Source organism: Etheostoma cragini, chromosome 3 (genome assembly GCF_013103735.1).
Source record: "Etheostoma cragini isolate CJK2018 chromosome 3, CSU_Ecrag_1.0, whole genome shotgun sequence".
Classification (NCBI taxonomy): Eukaryota; Metazoa; Chordata; class Actinopteri; order Perciformes; family Percidae; genus Etheostoma; species Etheostoma cragini.
Window position 1 is genome coordinate 2,252,356 of NC_048409.1, and position 20,680 is coordinate 2,273,035.

General features: G+C 39.8%; 1 protein-coding gene across 4 annotated transcripts in view; it reads right to left on the minus strand.

Moving 5' to 3' along the window:
• zgc:77784 (uncharacterized protein LOC402947 homolog) overlaps positions 1–20,680 on the minus strand; it is a 52,742-nt gene that overhangs the window by 9,478 nt on the left and 22,584 nt on the right. For 3 of the 4 annotated variants that reach the window (XM_034867294.1, XM_034867296.1, XM_034867293.1), the window contains exons 3-16: positions 19,571–19,728; positions 18,061–18,181; positions 17,846–17,984; positions 16,332–16,459; positions 15,798–15,809; positions 12,916–13,040; positions 10,891–11,062; positions 9,739–9,944; positions 7,287–7,368; positions 6,923–7,091; positions 4,219–4,385; positions 3,778–3,899; positions 3,353–3,569; positions 2,685–2,803 (exon numbers count right to left, since the gene is read on the minus strand). In XM_034867294.1, the coding sequence (XP_034723185.1) occupies positions 2,685–2,803; positions 3,353–3,569; positions 3,778–3,899; positions 4,219–4,385; positions 6,923–7,091; positions 7,287–7,368; positions 9,739–9,944; positions 10,891–11,062; positions 12,916–13,040; positions 15,798–15,809; positions 16,332–16,459; positions 17,846–17,984; positions 18,061–18,181; positions 19,571–19,728 (1,937 nt within the window). The remainder of the gene's footprint in view (positions 1–2,684; positions 2,804–3,352; positions 3,570–3,777; positions 3,900–4,218; positions 4,386–6,922; positions 7,092–7,286; positions 7,369–9,738; positions 9,945–10,890; positions 11,063–12,915; positions 13,041–15,797; positions 15,810–16,331; positions 16,460–17,845; positions 17,985–18,060; positions 18,182–19,570; positions 19,729–20,680) is intronic. The other variant, XM_034867295.1, reaches the window with a different exon arrangement.

The window sequence follows — 20,680 nt, forward strand, 5'->3', positions numbered from 1 at the left end:
GCTGTGTTTTCAGTGTAACTTGCGAAAAAACCATCAGAGTGCCATCTTTCATTCCCTTTAAAAGCCTGGCGTGTTTGTACCTTGGGGCATTGCCATTATGATGGCGTAGTTGTACCATAATATTTTTAATTTTTAATCTTTTGCACGTGTATGTGTTATGTGCTTCCCTGTATGTGTGTAACAAGAATAGTGTGCGCAAACGTGAATGAGCCTGTAGGAGCATTTTACTCATTCGCTGTTAAAATAACAATAAATTGTTGCATTATTGACTTTAGACCAGGTTTTTGTTGGTCAATGGCACGATCACTTTCTGCTGCTGCAAGATAGCAATACGCCCAGAATGCACCTGAACACACCTCCCTGTAAGACGAGCACGCACGTGGGCGCAAAGATGGCATCAGGTGATATTTAAAGTACATGGGGGCCGGGCTGTCTTTGCGCCGTGCCATGCCGGGTGCAACATACGGCCCTGAGTCTGTTAAACTGAACAATAGTGTGTTTTTTGCACCTTTAATTTGTCAGTGAGTAGTATATTATGTGTTCTGTTCTTCTGTGTAGTCTCGATTTAAACAATCCTAAGTGAATTGTGTATTATAACAGCAAAACGTACTTTAAAATTTAAAAATAAAAGTATCTTGCAGACTGTTTGTAGCATTTTAATCTTGCAGCTGGTCAAGATGGAGCACATTTACTACTTAAAATGAATTTTTGCACAGTTGGCTAATTTAATCTACAACAGCGGGTCATACATACGCCAAAATGAGCAAACAGCTAAAATCTGCAAATATAGAGACTAAATACAGTGGAACAAAAAGTAGAATGAACTTCTTAGGTACCTTCCACCTCCGATATCATCTGCTTAATGTACAATGAATCAACTTTTTCTTAAAATAAGTTTCTGTGATGAAAATCTATCCTGTAACACCGTACTGCCAATTCAACATCTCATTTTTTTTAACATTTAAGCCACGGGGAAGCTTACACAAAACACCGTGTGCAGGTTTCAGCAAATGAAATGTTTAAGGGGATTAAGTAGGATCTTTGCCTTCGGCTGATCAGCCCCCGCACACAAAAAGGATCTGGTTTTTCATGATCAGACACGCGCGGTTTTCTCACTTACTTTCTACATGTAGACGCAGATGGGAAGAACAAATCTAAACAATAGAACTGCATGTTCCTCCATTTCTTTCTCGAATAGCAGCCTGTTGATTAGTAATCAGTGTTGTGCTCCTACTAAGAGACAGATAGTCAGAACTGTTTTTTTCACACAGCAAACAGATGACAGGGACAGTCAGTTTTCAATCTGATGACAAAATTGAGGCTCTACAGCAGCGCATTCACTGGCAGAAGATTGGAGGCATGAGTAATTACTAATTGCTAATTAAAAATGAGTGTTTTTCTGTGTCTAAACAACAAATTTGGACAACAGTAAGTAATGAGCACGTACAAATATACAATTTGTTCCTTTGTGGGGGGGAGGCATTCAGTAATTGAGTCAACAGTCACAGAGAACAGTCAAACAGAGTAGCTCTCAACCAACAACTCTTCAACAACTCTCGTGGTCCAATCTCTTCTTTCGGTCCAATCTGCTCAAGGTAACCCATTTCCTGATTGATTCCACTACCTCTCCAGTGGTGGCGCTAATGAGCTAGATTACTACACACACTGTAGCAGAAGAAGGCCAGCTACACACAACAAGAGACTTCTGCAATATCAATACAGTAAAAATTGACCTAATTAACCAAGTTTATTCACTGCCGGCTACAAGTTAGCATCAAACACAACACGCCTGTCAGTTGAAAGCCGTTTTGAGCTAACGTTAGAAACCAAACAATCATAGATAGCTAAAACACTTTTGAAATGATTCCCTTCTTCTGTTGTTGTTTGTAATGAGAAAAGGTTTTTTATTTCACGGATTTCACCGTCAGTATGACAGCCATGAACCGTTCAAATCTGAGCATGCACGACTAACATCTGGACTCGACCATTGCCGATCCGACTCGACTCTCATCCAGTAGGACATGTTATTCCGCAAACCCTTCACATCTGAGCATGCGCGACTCAAATCTGCACTCTCCTCACATTGGGTAGTGACAGAGTATATACTCAGCTCGAGCGAAGCGCTGCCGGCACGAATGAGGTAGAAACACAGAAGTGAGTCGGTTCATTGACTGACGTGTGGCACTTGATTCTTGTGGGACAACTCCGCAATTTAGACTTGGGGTTTTGAACCTAACAATTCTCCCGGTTCAATGACACAACTTAATTAACTGGCTCTTTGGTCAGTTCGTCAACACTAGATTTACCCTTCAGAGATCTGAGGAGCAGTTAATCATAGCCCTCGTAAATCGGCCGGAGTTTAAAATTCCATCACAAATAAAATGGAAGATTACGGACATCCGGCCAAAAAGAATGACATCCGGTGGAATTTCCGGCAGCAGCGGAGCAATCCTGGGAGTGGAACGTCGTGGATATTCAGTAGATTACCGATTGACCGGCTTACAAGAAGAAATAAACATCAGAGAAGAAGACAGACAGTCGGATGTTGTCTCAGGAGTCGGGTCTAGTCATGATACGATATATATATATATATATATATATATATATATATATAAGGTCACGATGGTATTATTCAAGGAACAACTCCTCGAAATAAGAAGGAAATGTCAGGGCGAAGGTCTCACCTTGTACTCTCGAATGATGCCGCTCTGAGTATTATGAGTCGGAGGCTCCCAGGACACACTGATACTGGAGCTGTTGGTGAGCTGAACCACTGATACAGCCTGTGGGGGTGCACTCAAAACTGCAGACAGAGATAAGAAGAGGAAAAATACATTTCTATTATTATTAACTGATATCAGTGTTATGGTAGCGCTAATGTCCAAGTGGTTTCTCTGGGGAAAAAAACAACTGTATAATTTGAGGTTTTTATTCGGGGGGAAATAGGACTGTCGTTGAAAGAAAGGCTCTGTTTAAACCCAATTAAATACTCTGTAATAATTTATTTATTTTGTTTATTCATTATTGGAAACGTTATTCTCGATGTCTGGCACATTTGTGTCTTCAGCAGACCTGCTGTGCACAGATTTGTTTCCATTTACATTTGCAAATGAACAAATTTAAAGTGTAGCAACTGAACACTGTCTCTGTATTACTTTCCAAATTGCATAGTTATTTCAAGGAAAACTTTTAGAAATGAATGAGAATTTGACATTTGGACCATCAAGTTACCAACTCTGAATGAATTCCTTTACGGGACAATCGTACCAACAGCTATTCTAATAATGCCTGAGCTTCAGATGATAATTTCAGTTCTATGCTATTGACAAAGTTATTGATACGCATTTCTTACCCTCCTCAGGCGTACGCAGCAGGACCATGAGGCTGTCATGTCCCTGTAACTCATTGAAGTAAGGGCGAATCTTGATCTCATATTCCGTGCTGCTGTGCAGATCTACCAAGATGATGCTGTGGTCAGACGTGGCCTCCACATCCTGGACCAACCAGGAGCTGCCGATAGTCCGGTAAAATACACGATAACCCTGCACGTACCGGGACTGAAAGGCGACCTGAGAAAAGTTGGCAAGACAAGAAGAAGATGAAACTGAGTTTACATCAGTAACGACAAGCAGAACCAGCTGCGTCTGTACTTCAAATTAATGTGTTTGTGTCACGTAATGTTTGGTGGGTTTGAGGTAAATTCTTGGAAAAAAGCATGCCCTCCTCACTGCAAGATGACATTGGGGAACTTTTTAATGAGCCAAGTATTCAACTCACAGTCCACGAAATCCTGGCGCTGGTAGGAGACAGAACCACAGGCTTCTGCAGGTAGACAGACACCTCCCCTAACTCCCTCTGCACCTGTCTGTGGTCCACACCTTGTTCTGTAGGACTTCCATCTGACACAACAAAGAAATCCAGTCAATCCAAGCCACATAAACAGCCGGATAGCAATTATTCAGCAAAAAGAAATACAGCAACGCTTTTTTGATGAAATTCAGCAGCGCTCAAGGCAAAAGAGAATCACACTGGGAAAGCAAATTAGTTTTTAGACTGCACATGAAAAGCATTTTTTTTTTAAGAAACCTCATTATCTTGGTGCCAGCCTCAGTATCTCTAATGTCTTTCTTCAAAACTATAAACTAATATAAAGATTGTACAGACTTTTGTGCAAGAGTATAATCAGAAAAAGATGAGTTTTTGTTTAATGTAACGGACCCTGCGTCCTGACAGGCTCGGAGATGGGGCTGGGGTCACTGAGGCCGTAGGAGTTGACGGCTCGGACGATGAAGAGATAAACCGTGTTGGGGAAGAGTCCGACCACTGTGTGCCTCTCATGGTTCACGTGGTCCGCCACCGTTTGCCAGGTGCTGCCCACTGATTGGCTGAAGGGAAAGAAACAATACAATTAACCCTTGTGTTGTTTTCCCGTTAACCATGAACTTGTCATTCCAGGTCAAAATTCCAGGTCAAAATTAATATGTGCTTTTACAACACTTTTGTCGTTTTTTTCTGATTTATTTGTCACTTTTTAAAATGCCCTTGCCGCTTATTGCCGAAATTATGAATTATTTTGACTAATAGTTAAGATTAGAGGATTTTGAGTGGATCACAAATGGGTACATGTCAGAGTTTAGTCCGGAAACTGTTTTGAATCCATTAAAAAAAAAATCTAATTCTATAAGATAAAAAAAAACACCCAAGAAATTCAATGAAAGTAACGTTGTATGGAATCATACATGTTTTTTGGGGCAATTTGGTTGAAAGAAATCCATATTTCTGGTATAAAACCCTTTGAAATGGGTCAGTTTGACCCAAGGACAACACAAGGGTTAAAAGATTTCTTAAAATCTCTCTGTCTTGTGATCATGGTATATCTATGACAATATAATATTTTTTCTATACATTAACCAAGATTTGGAATTACATTCTGAATCACATAAGAACACTGTCATCCATCACATATTTCAAAAAGGCCAAACAGCTCCTTCTCCTCCGTCTATATTTGTCCCATTAGCCCAGCTGATGTCTTGTATAAATGTCTTTGTCCTCATGTAACTGTATTGTTGTTTTAGTTGTCCAAATTTGTCTAGTCCACATCGATGTCGATTGGACACTGGGTTAAACCTGTAACACTATCATTCTGGTCTTTGTTGTCTGCATTTGGGTTCATTTGGGATAATTACCGTATTATCATTTTACTTTTCAATTAACAGCTTATTAGTTGGTGTCCTAAAGCAATAGTTTGACATATTGGGAAATACAGTTAATTCCTTTATTTGCTTTCGAGTTCGATGAGAAGACCGATACCAGTCTTAGACTTTCATCTAACTCGCACAAAATGCACAAGAATGTCAAAATTAATTCTTTTAAATACAGGACAGTGTGAGAAAATGCAAAGCAATCTAACTACAATCATCGGTTGGCACAGCCATGGCTCACAGCCGTTATTGGGTGATTAAAACTTGAATCTTGAATAAATCAGCTAAGTCTCGGATCTATGAGATTCTAGTTGTCTAAAACACATGGCTGGTCTCAGCTGGCAGACAACTCCAATGACAAGTGTTTTTTTCCTTATGGTTATTGTGCCGGTTGTAACGTCAGCTTCTGACTGGGTCCTGCAAGGAGATGACAGCCTGATGCTGTGCAGGGACGGGGGACTATCAGACAGCTTGAGCACAATTTAACTTTTCCTTCAACTCTTTGGAGAGGAAAATAGCAAGGTAATTACAACAAGCAGGCCACAACGTTTACCTGTCGTCGTTTTTTCCCTTCTCACCAAATGTTCTCCAAAGTAACAGCTTTACCATTTCAATAGATTTGTCCAGTTTCCTTTAAAAGCTGCATCTGTAAATGATTTGGAGTGGAAACAGTGGCTGCTTTTACATAAATCCTCCTTCAGTATATCTTCTCTTTTAAATTAAAAATAGAAACAAAAGTGTTATGAACTGTATACATTACACAAGTGGTAGATATAACAGAAACATATTGGTTTGCTCTTCCTTACTTCCTTTACTTTGGTGGTGGTGGTGGAGCGTGCACCAGTGAGTGGATCTTCATCATTGGCTCTGCATGCAAGTCTACAACAGTGAGCTGGACTTTTGCGTGTGTTTGTTTCTGGACACTTGGCCTGTGCCCTCTCTCCTACTTCTGTAATGAGTGGACTCTCCAACTGGGCTAGCATCCCCTCCTTCCTTCGCCCCAGGACAGGACAGAGCTGCCGAGCTGCCCGCTGCAGTAATTGTCTCTTCTTTCACTCAGTGTCTGTCTCACTAAAGCCTCTAGTTGGTTGTTAGAACTGCTATGGCTCTCCACGGGATTGCCACGGCTAAATACTGATGCAATGAGTGTCAAGGTTTCACTTCTGGACGTTGCTTAACAGAACTGTCTCTCCCTCAGGCAGAGATGAGTCATTCCCCAGCTCTAATAACTCGAAATGAAGAAGACCTCATTATGTGTGAAAAATCTGAATAGGCCCACTAACTAAATAAAAAGTGTGCATACAGTATAAAAGCTACAGATACTAGCTCTGTTTGGACGGATTCAACAAACGAGTTAAAACATGTTCATTTGTGAGTTTTAAAAGTGTTTTTCAGTCTTCTTGCTTAGCTAAGCTAACGAGCTGCAGTAGTTTCATATTGAACACACTTAGCATATGAAAGTGGTATCAATCTTTTTATCTGTCAGCAAGAAAGCAAATATGCATATTTCCCAGAAACATCAAGTTAACAAGACTACAATCAAGAAAACATATTTTTTATGCTTTTAATGATATATTTTAAAAGATAAGGCTTTTCAGTTTACAATGTGATGCCTGATCTGACTTTGCGAACCCCAAAAGGTTTTTTAAAGACCGTTCAATGTAAATTGTACAATGTAAAAAAACATTGAGGTGTTCCTGTATCAGTGCGTCGTTGTGTACCTGAAGGCCTCGATGATGTAGGAGGTGACGGCGGCCCCTCCTTCATGAGGGTTGGACAGCCACGTGAGGGTGACAGTGTTTTTGGTCACCTCTGTCACTACAGGCTTCTGCGGCGGCCCCGGAAGCTGAATAAACTCAGAAGCTCTGGATGCAGAAGAAACTCCATCCCCTGTCACACAAACCAGAGATTGCTTCTCTTCAACATTTCGGCTGAAACCGGAGAGGGATTTTGTCCTGTTATGGCTACAGACTTTGCTCTTATGAAGAACACAGGCAGTAGTTTCTTGAGTATAGAGGTGTGTGAGAGCGACAGAGTGTAAAGTGTATCAGAGAGACTGAGTGTGGAGAGTTTAGGGGGGAGTACCTCTGACAGTCAGCATCCCGCTCCAGCTCGTCTCCCCTGTGGCGCTGAAAACCACGCATGTGTACATCCCCGAGTCTGCATCCTGTTGAACAGCAGTTAACATTTGAGACAGACACCCAGAAAACAGGAGAGAGAACAAATGCTGCCAGCAGTTATTCATTTTTGAAGGATGGATTAGATTGTTTTAAATGACTGAAAGAATGTATGGATCAAGAACACCTACAGTCATCAAAAGTCATCCTAGTCTCAATCTGTCTGTAAATATTGTGCTTCTTGTACATAGAATTTGAAGCACTTCCACATTATGCTAGTAAATACAGCATGTTTTTACTTAACTATGTTCAGCTTACATGTACAATTACTAGTTTCTGTACTTTACAGCTTTATACAAGTCGGTAAATTCCAAATCATTTCATTCTAACTTCCAATCCAAGAAGTTTTCATCAAGTAATCATGTAATTATTGAGAAAATATGAATTTCCAAAAGGAAATGCTCTGGTTGAACCCAAATCATTATTCTTTCATCATTCATTTATTATTGGAAATAAATTGTGTTCCTTACATAAACATCCATCAGTCAAAAAGCAACGTTAGCATTCATTCACTTTTAGCTCAGTTTTTGGTCTCCGCCAACTCCTGAAGGAAATATCTGGCTATATTTAGCTGCTAAATGCTCCATCGTGTTCACCAGCTAGTCTCTAACTTTGTCTGTCTGCTTTTACATTGAAAACCGCTGCTTCATGCTGCTGAGAGCAGTGAAAGTCAAACCCAGCACATTAAAGTAATGAAACCTAAGCAATAAACTGACAGACACTAAAACGCTCTGTCAAGCTGGGGACGGGGGGGACGATGACTGCAGAGTCGGGTCATAATTCTGTTTTTTATAAAAGATATGAATACTTCTACAACCACTGTTTTTCCATCATTCATTAATTCAAATGTAATCCACGCTTGCCTGCACTCATTCAGTGGTACAATGTAAGTACTGTACTTAAGTACAAATCTGAAGTACTTTTATCTTACTTGAGTATTTCCTTTTTATGCTACTTTCTACTATTACTCCACTACACTTCAGAGGGAAATATTGTACTTTTTACTCCACAAATATGATTTCTTTGCACGCAAACACACATTCTATCAATTATGATGTTTTGTTATACATTAAACTACTCAAAGCTATATAGGCCTACAAGTACAGCTGAAATGATTAACTGATCCAACACTTGTTGATTGATTCAGATTCTAAAATGTGAGGAAAAATGTAGTACTTTTAATACTTTTAGTACATTTTCCTAATGATGCTCACATGCTTTTACTTAAGTAACATTTTCAATGCAGGACTTGTAACAGAGTGTTTTTACAGTGTGGTATTATTACTTTTACTTAAGCTCTCAAAGCTCCATTTCTACAAACCCTGAGGCCCCACACCAAACTGTACTGGACCTGGCCTCCCCTTTACATTATACCCTGTACAGTATATGCCTTCATGCTTCACTGACACTCCTAGCGTTGGCTCCAGCCCTGTCCTGGATGAGAGCCAGTCTGCTGGAACCGTCATCAGCCCGTATGAGATCATCCACCGCAGTGCTGACCTCTGGCTGACAGACAGCACAGCGTGTGGGCAGGTGAACTCCTTTAGATGACTTCAACTGCTGCTAAAATATTGATGGTGGGTAGGCATCAGCAGGGTAAATATTTTTAGTTCCTAACTTGTCATCTACATTTCCCCTCGTCTTTTTTCCCCTTGTTATTCCCTTGATGCCACACTAATGCATCTCTTCTGTTCCATTGAGTCCATTGGCATGGCAGATTTCCCCAGCCTCAGTGGTGCATTGGACCAAACCTTAATGCTCCAAGTCTGCTCAGCACCAGTGGGGGAAAGAGGATGAAAGAGGAAGTGGGAGGAAGTGGAGAAGCGTAGTCGGAGCAGGAGATTTAATTAAAAGCCGGTCAGATGATTAATCATCTATCGGCAGTCAATTAATGAAAACGATGCTGCTTTCGCTCCGTCCTGCGTGCACTCGCTGACCTCCAGGAGGGGTTAAAGCACAAAGGGGCTCCCGACTGCTCTTCCATCAAAGTAGAACACATTAACATTTACAAACAAGCACCTTCATTAACATTACAATTACACACCGGATGAGCACATAACTGCACTGCAGAGATATGCTCTCCCTCAGAGAGATTGGTCTTTGAAACTTAATCTCACCTTAATTTTACAAACGAAAATAAAATTAATAATGCAAAAGGGAAAAAAAAGCATGTTGCAATGTAGGCTGCAGAGAAAGTGAAAAAGATCAGACAGGAAGTTTTCATACTGTTGTGTGCAGTCACACAGTGAGTTTTTCCTTTGGTTTGTCAGCAAAGCTCATCCTTTTCACACCCTTTCTAATAAATGACACACACACACACACACACACACACACACACACACACACACACACACACACACCTTTATGTCTGTGATTTGCAAACTGCCATTCTCCATCAAGGTCAGTCGAGGTTTATTTCCCAGAAGTCTCTCTCCATCCTTCTCCCATGAAATCTTCACTGAGGGTCCTCCGATTACACGGCAGTGCAGCTGCGCCGTCGCACCCCGAGATACAGTCTGATTGGCCGGTCCTTGGCGAATAATCGGCGGCACACGACCTGAAGGACCTACCAGTTTGAGGGGAGAATGGGCAGAATATTATGTCTGTCTTCCGATTTGATTGTTGTGAATCTGTTACATACCATTCTGTAAAGCCTCTCTCATCTGCTTTAATTGGTATCATAAACTGTTTTCTTTCCTGAAGATTTATTTGCATAAACCCACCTTGAGTTAAATTTCTCCTTTCCTCTGGTGCCTCTTTCTATCTATCTACTCTCATGTCATCGAAGTAAGAGTAGATACATTTTTAGAAAATGAAGGTTTTCTTGTGTATCTCTCATAAATCTTTGGAAAAATCGGGAACTGAATACTGCTTTGTGTCACTTTGTTGGTAACTGCTGTTAGATAGATAGATAGATAGATAGGTAGATAGATAGATAGATAGATAGATAGATAGATAGATAGATAGATAGATAGATTCATTGATCCCAATAAAATGGGAAATTACAGTGTTGCAGCAACAAAATCAGTCACACGGCACAGAATATCAATATAAATGAAATACTAGGATACAATATACATACATGCAACATACTGTACATGAAATGATAATAGGAAAGACCAAAAAAAAAGAAATAGACTTTAAACATGCACCTGTTTTGCAAAGTAATATTTGGTGAAGAAAATTGGTGAAAAGCATATTTGTAGGGCATACAAAAGGCCTATTAAAAATAAGATTATAAAGTTAAATGGTGAGTACTTCAGATGCTGAGTAGGTGAAACATAATATGCCGCGTAAAGATAAAAACAAGCACTTTACAAGCAGCCTGAGAAAGAACATTAAACCTAAAATGCATTGCTCATCCAGCATGGGGTCTCTAACTATGTTCCTTCCTGGTCTTTATGAGTCATATTGTTATGCACCTACTTAGTAATTAATATGCTTTCTTCCCATTAGCTGAGTAGAGAATAAAGAATAAATCTCAAACGTTAGTGTGTGGACTGAAGTCTCACCTCCCTCCACCTCCAGCAGCGCCTTGGTCAACACACTTCCGGCTACACTGATGGCCTGGCAGATGTAGAAACCAGAGTCCTCGGGGTGGACGTCAGTGATGGTCAGGTCTCCGCTCATGGAGACGGAGTACCGGCCAGACTGCAACGGGGGCTGGCCGGGGAACAACAACATCTAAACACACAGAGATAGACAGAGAACATTAAAAAGCAAATGCATTGAGTCTATTAAATCTTTAAAATGGCATGAAATAGTGAAATAAAAAATGGTGGACCAACGGATCGATGTCACCACTAGCGTGGCTGAAACAAACTGGGAGATTGTTGTGTAGCACCCTGTTTGTGTTACCACAAACTGAGTATTAAAAACCCTGGTTGTATTTTTAAGTATGAATTTTCCAGTTTCTTTTGGGTCATAAGGACATTTTAAAGGGTTAAATTGCCTAAACCACATTGTATGACATTCAATCAATGTGGGTTTAATGTTTATTCAGGTGTGATAGTAATGTCATTCATGTGCCAAAATAGCTTTTACTTTACAAGAGCCGGCTAAAATATGGAGACGTCAGTGAATTAGCCATGCGCTAGACTTCACCTTTAGCGGACACCCCTGTCTCCTTGCTGTTAACACTGGGCGCTGCTGTTTTTTTGGGGGGTATTAAGTCAAATCACCGCTGTCAAAACTACTGGGATCGTACTTCTGTCCTTCACAATAAAATGACATGAATTAATAAGTCTGAATTATGCAATAAAACCTCCTTGATTTCCAGTACAGTAAAAATATTTTCACTTTAATATATTAATTAGACATGTAAATGTCCATGTACATATATGAGAAACTAGATAGATTGTTAGATGGGTATGGATTAAGTCTGTTTGTGACTATTGGAATTGGAAAGATGCGCGAAAAGACTGGAAGTGTCTGGATATGGCTAACAGCAGCGAGTGGTGTCCCAACATGGACACAGGGACGCTAGGCAACTCTGCACCCTATTCACATGCCCGTGTTTGTTGGCTACCGTTGACACATCCTAATTTCACATTTGGGTACCACTCACCAATTCATTTCCCATGCAACGGATCCATCAGCTTTAAAGGGGCACATAATAATCTTGTAACCAATTAGAAATGAGTGAGTGGGCTACAGGTGTTTTGGGGATGATGCCCGTTAACAGACGTTTTATAGCTGTCCCATTCTGTTTCTCTGCAAGTGAGATGGATGTGAACAAGGGGGAAGGGATCCACATCAATCCATTCAGCCATCCATTTCATTCCTCTAAGAGGCTTAGACTTGGGTGGAGGGACTAAGGTTATAAGGCTACAGATAATCCCCCAAATACAGCAAAAAGCTCTACAAGCAGCCAAGCCATGCCCTAGCCATCCTGCAGACGGAAGCATATTCACAAACTCTGTGGCTCAACTTCCTGTTTGCTCTCTGACAAACCTCTAAAATCATCTGAAGCCTCTCCTCCAAGTCACTGATCCCAGTTTCTGTTGAGCAACAAGGTATTTATGGCTGTGTACAATGTGGAAAGAGAACAGTGTCTGTCTACAGATTTGTCCTGAAGACGCAGTTTTCACACCTGGTTTCCATCCTACCACCTCTCCTTCTTCTTTTCTACCCCCACCCCCTCTTCATCACGACCCTCTTACACTGTGGCTGCAAGCAGGAGAAACATTCTCGCCAACGCAATACCACAATGCCTTCCAACACTTTGTCTCTAGTCATATTTCAGGGCCAAATTTGAAAAATGTGTGTTAATAAGTGTGAGAGTCTTAAAAAACGTGTGAGGAAAAAGTATGAATAAATCGGATTGTTGCGGTGAGTTGTCCTCGCCTTTAAAACAAAGAAGGTGTGAAAATTCTGCTTGTGGATATGATACAGTATGAGTAAGGTTTACAAATATAACCAAACAGCCATCATCAATACGTTCTCATCCAGAGATTCAAACACCGGATTTAGCGTAGCAGATGTTGCTGCAGCATTCAGCGTTAGAGGATGTCTTGCTCCCAGCTCCAGTCTCTTACCTGGCTGCCCTCTTTCTGCCAGAAGATGGCAGGTGGGGGGTTTCCTGTGGTGCCACATTGGAATGTGATGCTCCTCCCCTGGCTGGCAATCTGGTCTCGGGGCTTTGTGGCAATCTGAGGTGGTACTGGAGGAGGAAAGAAGTGTGGCCACCCATTAAAAGCTGTACTCTTTCCACTGCATTTGCTCTGTATTTCCACTGTGCACCTGATCTCCTGACCAGGGTTGAAAGATGTATAATTTCCTTTTTCTTAACCCTCAGGTTGTCCTCGGGTCAAATTGACCCGTTTTTTTATATACGTGTTCTTTATAAACTACCCAAATGTAAACACCCAAAATAGCATGATTGATTCCACACAACGCTCTTTGAGATGGGGGAGTTTTTGGGTGTCAATTTTATAGCATTTGAAAAAAATTGAAGTGGTTTTGAAATACTATTGAGTAAAAGTTGCCATATTCCAGTCTATGATTATCCATCAACATCCATTCCTTTAATTTTAGTCTAAATATTTGATTAATACTTTTTATTATTATCAAAATTAATACCTAATTTCTGCTTTTCTAACTCAAACATTCGGTATAATTTCCTATATATTTCCTCCTATAAATGAGGTTTATTGACCATAAATTTGAAAATAACTGTAAAACCGAAGTTAATAATTTAGTGTTACGTAGTGTTGGAAACGTCAATTTTATAAACTCATAACATCATTTTTAGATACATTTGTGATATTTGATTATTTTAGCATATGTGTGTATCCTTTAAAACCAAAAGCCTCCTCTGATGTTGCAAACACTGTGTATCTGCTTCTTGTGTAAATATGTAAAAAAATACAATTGCTACTGTGATGCTACAGTAAAATACACATGCGTTTGATTTAAAACGTTAATCTTAAAAGTAACTCGGTAAGTAACACATGCATGTAAAGGCATTGATTGATCAACAGCTTAGAGTAAATATACTGTACTCAGTTACTTTCACCACTTCTTGGAAGCCTGATCTGTACTAATAAAGTACTCATCAGCCCTTAACAAGTAAAGATTTAAGAGTTGCCTCTTTAACCTTCGGAGCTTTTGATGCATCACTACACTGTCATTGCCTTCTCATCTTTGATGAGAGACATCACCTCTGTGTCCTCTGAAAATAACAAATAATCGCAACGCTCAGCAGCGGCGTTCCGATGACATTTACTCGGTTATTTTGGGAAAGGTCTGGGCAGAGCTGCCAATTTCCAGCTCGGATCAGATCATTGCGTTAGCCATATCATCCCATCCTCTGTGGACTGACCACCGCCTTCTACCTCCCCTCTGAATAATTGGCTCACGCTTCCCGTAGGATGAGAAGCTTCTCTAGCCAGGATTCATCTTCACTTTAAATCTGTGAGCACATATGCACACACACACACACACACAGGAGAGCATGCAAACACATATTTGGCTCAAAAATTAGGTATGTGAGTCATCTGTGTGTGTGTCGTAGTGTTCTCACTGAGAGCATGTTTCCAAACACTGACTATTCCTCCCATTTTCATTAACATTAAAGTGTATTTGTATTTGTGAATCTTCTTGTCTTGAGATGCTGTAATGTCTTTAATCAAATCTGATTGGTTAGTATCATACACGATTAAATGAAGATTCAGGGTTTTCCACAGGTTGACAATTTAGATGTGGTGGAGGGGGGTGCAGGATGTGATGGATGGGTTCAGCAATAAACTAGTTGAACGAAGGTGAAAAAGCATCTGACACTAGGGTATTTATTAGGGCTGAACGTTAGGAGGAAAATATGCATTTTATCTGCAATTTATAATAACTTTATCGAATACTGGATAATAAAAAACAAACAAAATGTACTAATTTCTGCCTTTCTGCCGCTTAACGTTCTGCCAAAATACAAAATAAAAACAAATTGCTCTTTGAATTTTAAAGTGCTCATATTCTGCACATTTAAAGACTACTAGCCAGTCAGAAGCAGTATGAGGGTTAGGGTTTTTTCAAATCAGAGAAAATAACAAATACAAATACTCACTCAAAAACAACTCAGATGACATCACTGTGACATAATCCGGGTTGTTTTTTGAGCTGAGCTTGACACCAAAAATGTAAATTGTAAATTTGAGAATCAAACAAAGGGGCATGGAAGAAATCTGTGGTTGATTACTGGTCATGAAAGATGTAATGAAAAAAATCATTATGGGAAATGCAGGATAGAGTTGTTTTTAGAGCTTCAAGGGAGAACAACTCAGGACTCCTTGGACTCAGGACTCAAAGGGACTACAACTCAGGATCTCTTTTCATGCATTGATTTTGACATTTTTTTAAATCTTTTTACTCTGTTTCATATAATTCCCCTAATGTTAGGTCTAAATGACTGGAGTACCCCTTTAATATTAACTCTATTATTATTAAGTATGTAAAAGGGTGTGTGTATTCACCCAAAATCCTTAATAGTAATACAACAGTAGTTGTTTTTTTTGTCAGCAATGTAACCTGAGGTCAAATCATGTTCTCGTTTCCAAATGAAGACCAAGACTTCCACTGAGTTGTAATTAAAAACCTTGCAGCTACAGTTGGTAGCTGCAAAAAAGAGAGGGATTTACATGGTGTCACACTATCTTGACACACTCATCTCTGCACAGCAGATGTGTGTTTTGATAGGAGTCCTTAATCTGTTGTACATTAATTCACTGTGTCTGAGGCTTACCTAATGCCTGGCTGCACTCACTCAGAGCCTAATGGAGGAACTTATTTACACCATTAGGCATTGCTTGTCGATTTGAAAAAGAATATTAAAATGGCATACAGAAAAGAGCACCGCTTCAAAAACAAATTAGCATAAAACAAAATGCCTTTTGTTAGAGAAGAATTAGATGGAAGGTGAACTTACGGAATGGGCCAACTGGAATGATGAGAGGGTTTGAAACATGATGGAGAGAAATGGAAAATTAATGAGATGGATGAAATGCTCAGCTACAAAACAAAAGCAGCCTAAGCATGGGAACGAGCCAAAAGAAACACAAAAAACGCAGAGTGAATGGAAAACCGCTCGGTTTGGATTTCATTTGCACTGATAAAAGCATTAGTGGATGAAGTTGTTCGAGACTATTTAAACCAAGACACGCAGCGAGTGAGGAGGCGAGAGTGAGGAAGTCATGTCTTATTAATACTGGGAGTGCTCTGGCACTGAGTTAAAGCACACATCTACCAAACATCTGTCAAAGGGCGTAATCCATACGGTTTAGCATAAGCTCCTGGCACCACCGCTGGACAGGGATATAAACACAGTATTGGACAAGCAATGGGAACCGGCTTTTGGATGATTCTTTTGCCTTGTTCGTGTATACATAAACATGAGGGGTTTTATGAATGCCTGAGTAAGTCTAAGTGTGCGCATATACAATATGCATGATGTGTTTCTTACCGTGGACCTGCAACATGGCCGAGGCCTCGGTCTTGCCCACACTGTTCTCAGATGTGCAGGTGTACGTCCCTTCATCCTGCTCTTTCACACGGAACAAATGGAGGCTGTTGCCGTTGCGGATTTCAAACCTGGGAGTGAGAAAAAGAGATAATGTAAGATCTAACAGAGAAGCATAGCCAAAAGAAAATTAGCATACTAATTTACAGAAAGTGAAAAAATCTGCCAGCAGAACGAGATAAGGTTATTTATTTCTTGTCAATCAACCTGGAAGGAGGTTTTTTTTCAAATCAAGTAACATCCTGAAACGACTGGAACAATGAGCCTTATCTGCGGCAGCTAATGTCACTAGTTCCTGGAAAAGTCTTAGAACAGCAGAAAATCATTTCAACACAAGTAAGATCAGCTAAATCCATTAAAGGATTTTTCACTTAATTCTGGGGAAACTGCAGTTTTCGTTTTGGCTTAAATATGAAGTTAAGATGGAATTATTGAAATGCCAAATGCACAATACAAAAAACTAATTCAGCTGTCTTTGATTATGCAAAGGGATACAATGAATCAAACCAGTATAATCAACTTAATTTCATAGACTCATAATAACCCATGAAAGCAAAAGATAAAAGAAATACGAGATAAACGATAACAAGGAATAGATGAAAGACATAATATATCATAAACCGTCATGAGTTGCATGAGTTGGTCATCACAATTACCTGTTTTTAAAGTGGAAAAAAGAACTCATGTGTGTATGAATAAATATGACGTTGAAGCCAGAAGATAGTTAGCTAAGCCTAAGATAGTGGCATTAGTCTTTCCAAAGGTAACAAAGTCTGCTGATTAACTAGCATTAGCTGTTTCCCCTTGTATTCAGTCTCTGTGCTAAGCTAACACACTGCTATCTGTAGCTACATACACCTTACATTAGACATTAGAGAGGTATCAATCTTCTCAGCTAACAGTAAAAACAAAAGCTATCCCACAAAATGTTGAACTATTCGTTTTAAGAATAATCTACTTCTTGGTTTACCTGCTTTACATTTAATTGTCCCATCATTATTCTTAGGCATTGGGCAACATAATTGGACAAATTATTAAAGAGCTGTTGCAGAGCATGGAGGCAAAAAACATGACAAAATCATCTGCATTAATTTATTAAAGGACTAAAGTGTAGAATGCCTCTAATTTATAACCTCAGCTCAACAAAGTGTTGGCTGTATAAGTGATGAGCTCTATAGAGTATCTATAGGAATTTTATTTAAATTTAATTTAATTATGTAATAGGCTCAGCTAAATATACATCTAATGAATCCTCTTTGGTCTGATCCATTTATGAGTTTATATTAGCAGGCTGATAGAAAGCTATGAATAACAATTACTCCACATGTGTTTTCTAGGTCACATTCTAATAATCCAATGCATGACTCGTCTTTCGTAGAGCTGTATTTCTTATTCAGCCTCATAAAACGCACAAGTCTGACTCTCTATTGGGCTGTGCTCATGTCCGTCACACTCACCGCCCGCGGGGGAGCTCCCCTTCCTCCCGCCGCCATCGGACGGTGGGAGGGGGATCTCCATGGACCTCACACAGGAAGTCGACAGTCTCTTCCTCCATGACCACCTGGTTCACCGGCCTCCGCACCAACACAGGGCGCTCTGCAGGAAGACAGGAGACATCAAACAGCTCGTGTTGCTTTAAAGACCCAATGCTGCTGCACAGCCCTTTACTCACCGTACACCACCAGCTCTGCAGGATCACTGTCCCTCTCTCCAACCATATTAGTGCCCACGCAAACATACATGCCAGCGTCGCTCTTCGTGGTGTGAGAGATCAACAGTTTGCCCCCATGCATCTGAAAAACAGTACAGGGACAGTTAAAGAGACAAGTCTCCACGGTGTCCTGGGTGAAGACAAAAGTCACAAAATCTTTAAAAAGTAGCTAAAGATGCATCTTTTTAGTCAGGCTTTTTTGGTCACATTCTCGATTGTATTACTATGTACTGTATGTTAAGCTTGTGTTTTATTAGGATATTTTTTTTATGATTAATGATTTGTTTTACTGAATTATTTCTTTTGGCCTCTGAATCACGTTGTGTCTATCTGTGATAAGTGCTATAAAAATACATTTTATTTACTTACACCCCTCATTGTTATCATCACAGCCTTTAAAGCTTTAGTGCATAACATCTTGATATTAATGAACTTTCGTTACATTCAAGCCATCGCCAAACAAGTTGCTATAAAGCTATTTAACTCTCATGTTGTCTCCGGGTCAAATTGACCCGTTTTCCTATATCAGTGTTCTTTTAAACTACCCGAAATAACATGACTGATTCCAAATAACGCTCTTTGACAAGTATAAATTTCAATTTTTTAGCAGTTGGAGGGAAAAACGTAAGTGGTTTGGAAATAGTATTGAGTAAAAGTTGACATATTCCAGTCTGTGATTATCCGTCAACATCCATTCCTTTAATTTTAGTCTGAATAAGTCCAAATTTTTGCTTTTCTTACTCAAACATTAGGTATAATTTCTCATAAATGAGGTTTATTGACCATAAATTTCAAAACAACTGTAAAACTAAAGTTTAAAAGGTAGTGCTAGGTAGTGTTAAAAACGTCAAAAAATAGTGACAAACATTGAATATATTTTTGTTATTGTCAAAAAAATAGCAGTGCCTATCCTGTCACTAGCTATGTTTCCATCCACACATTTTTATCCAAATTAAGTGATATTGAATAAAAAATGCCACTTTGAAACAGTAAATTTCGATGGAATCTCATGAATATCAACTCAGAGGAAATTTGTTCTCATGTGATTTTATCTTGATAGATATACGGCTTGTGCGATAAACGCTGATGGAAACGTTATTTGACGAATAAATAATGAATTGCGATTAACAAGGCCATTTGTTCCTACTGAAGACATCGAAGGTTAATCTAACGTGACATACTTTTATTAAAATAAGGCTGATTAATTAATAATAATAATAAAAACAGCTGGGCATAATGAATAGTTTGGGGACTAGTTTCAGTTGTAGATTCACACAAAATTGGAATTAATTGTGATTAAATGTGATATTAATGTGATTAAAATGTTCACCAGATTTAGATTGAAACTTGACGGAAGGTCGGCTGTAAAACATGGAGAGATGAATATTTTAAATAGCTGTGTTTGTTTTTCCTATTTAATTTGTAATGAGAGCTTGACTCAGTGCTTGTTCAGTGTTCATGTTGAACTCACAGACATGCGTTCATCCTTGGCGGCGACTCGGACGTTGTTGCGTTTCCAGGACACGGTTGGCTCAGGGTGACCACGTGGAGGCACACACTCCAACACTGCAGGCTCACCGGCAGCCACCACCACATCGCTCGGGGCCTGCCGGAAATCATCTCTCAGGACTAAAAAGAAAGGAACAAACCAAATTAGCTTTAGGAGCTCTGTCTGTCTGATGTACTCATAACAAGGACTGTAAATCTGACCCACAGACACATGACCACTGTCCTCAAAAGAAACACAATTTCATCTTGGAAATCATTAAGACTTGTTTTCTTGAGTGGATCATATCTTCTTGTAGAGAGTTGACTGCTAACAAGCTCATTGAGAGAAAGTCGATTATTGCGTTCGCATGTGCATGACTGCTCAAGTCCCTGGCAACGTCCTTGTTAGTCTGCACTCCATTTGAATGTTTTCCCATGCCTGCGTCCTGCTCTGCTGTCTCTCCTGTCAGAGCAGATGAATAATGCACAGCTCTCAGTCCAACACAGAGTAAACAAATAACAGCGTATTCATAATTTAGCCCATGTGTGAAGGAGAAAAAAAGGTCCCTGCGTTGATGACGGGATCGTGTGTCTGATTCCAAAATTTATCTCACGAGTCAGAAAAACTCAGCCCTGAACTGAACATCTATCCTCATGTCACCCCTGAAGTTTTGCTGTTACGCCCCGACAGGATGAGACACGGAGACCTTTTGATATTTTCTAATCTTTGTCTGTGATAGACAGATGAAAGCATCAGTGTGAACTGTGAACTGGAGCCCTCTGAGACCTCCTGTACAATGGAAACTCATTCTCGAATGCTGACAGGCGCTCATTATCAAACACACACAAACGGCTTTGCTCTTCACGTTGGACCACATCCTGTATCTACAGCTGACAGGCATTTTTTTCCTCAACCAAAGCATATTACTCCTGCATAATCAATCAATATAATCTCTTTTTACACTTAATGAATATTTTAGCGATCTTTCACAGATGCGAAGATGAGAGATCATCTGCTTTTAAGTCAATCTGCAATCCAAGGCACGTATTAAACATTAACAAACTCAGTCATCAATTGAGCTATTTCTAAAGC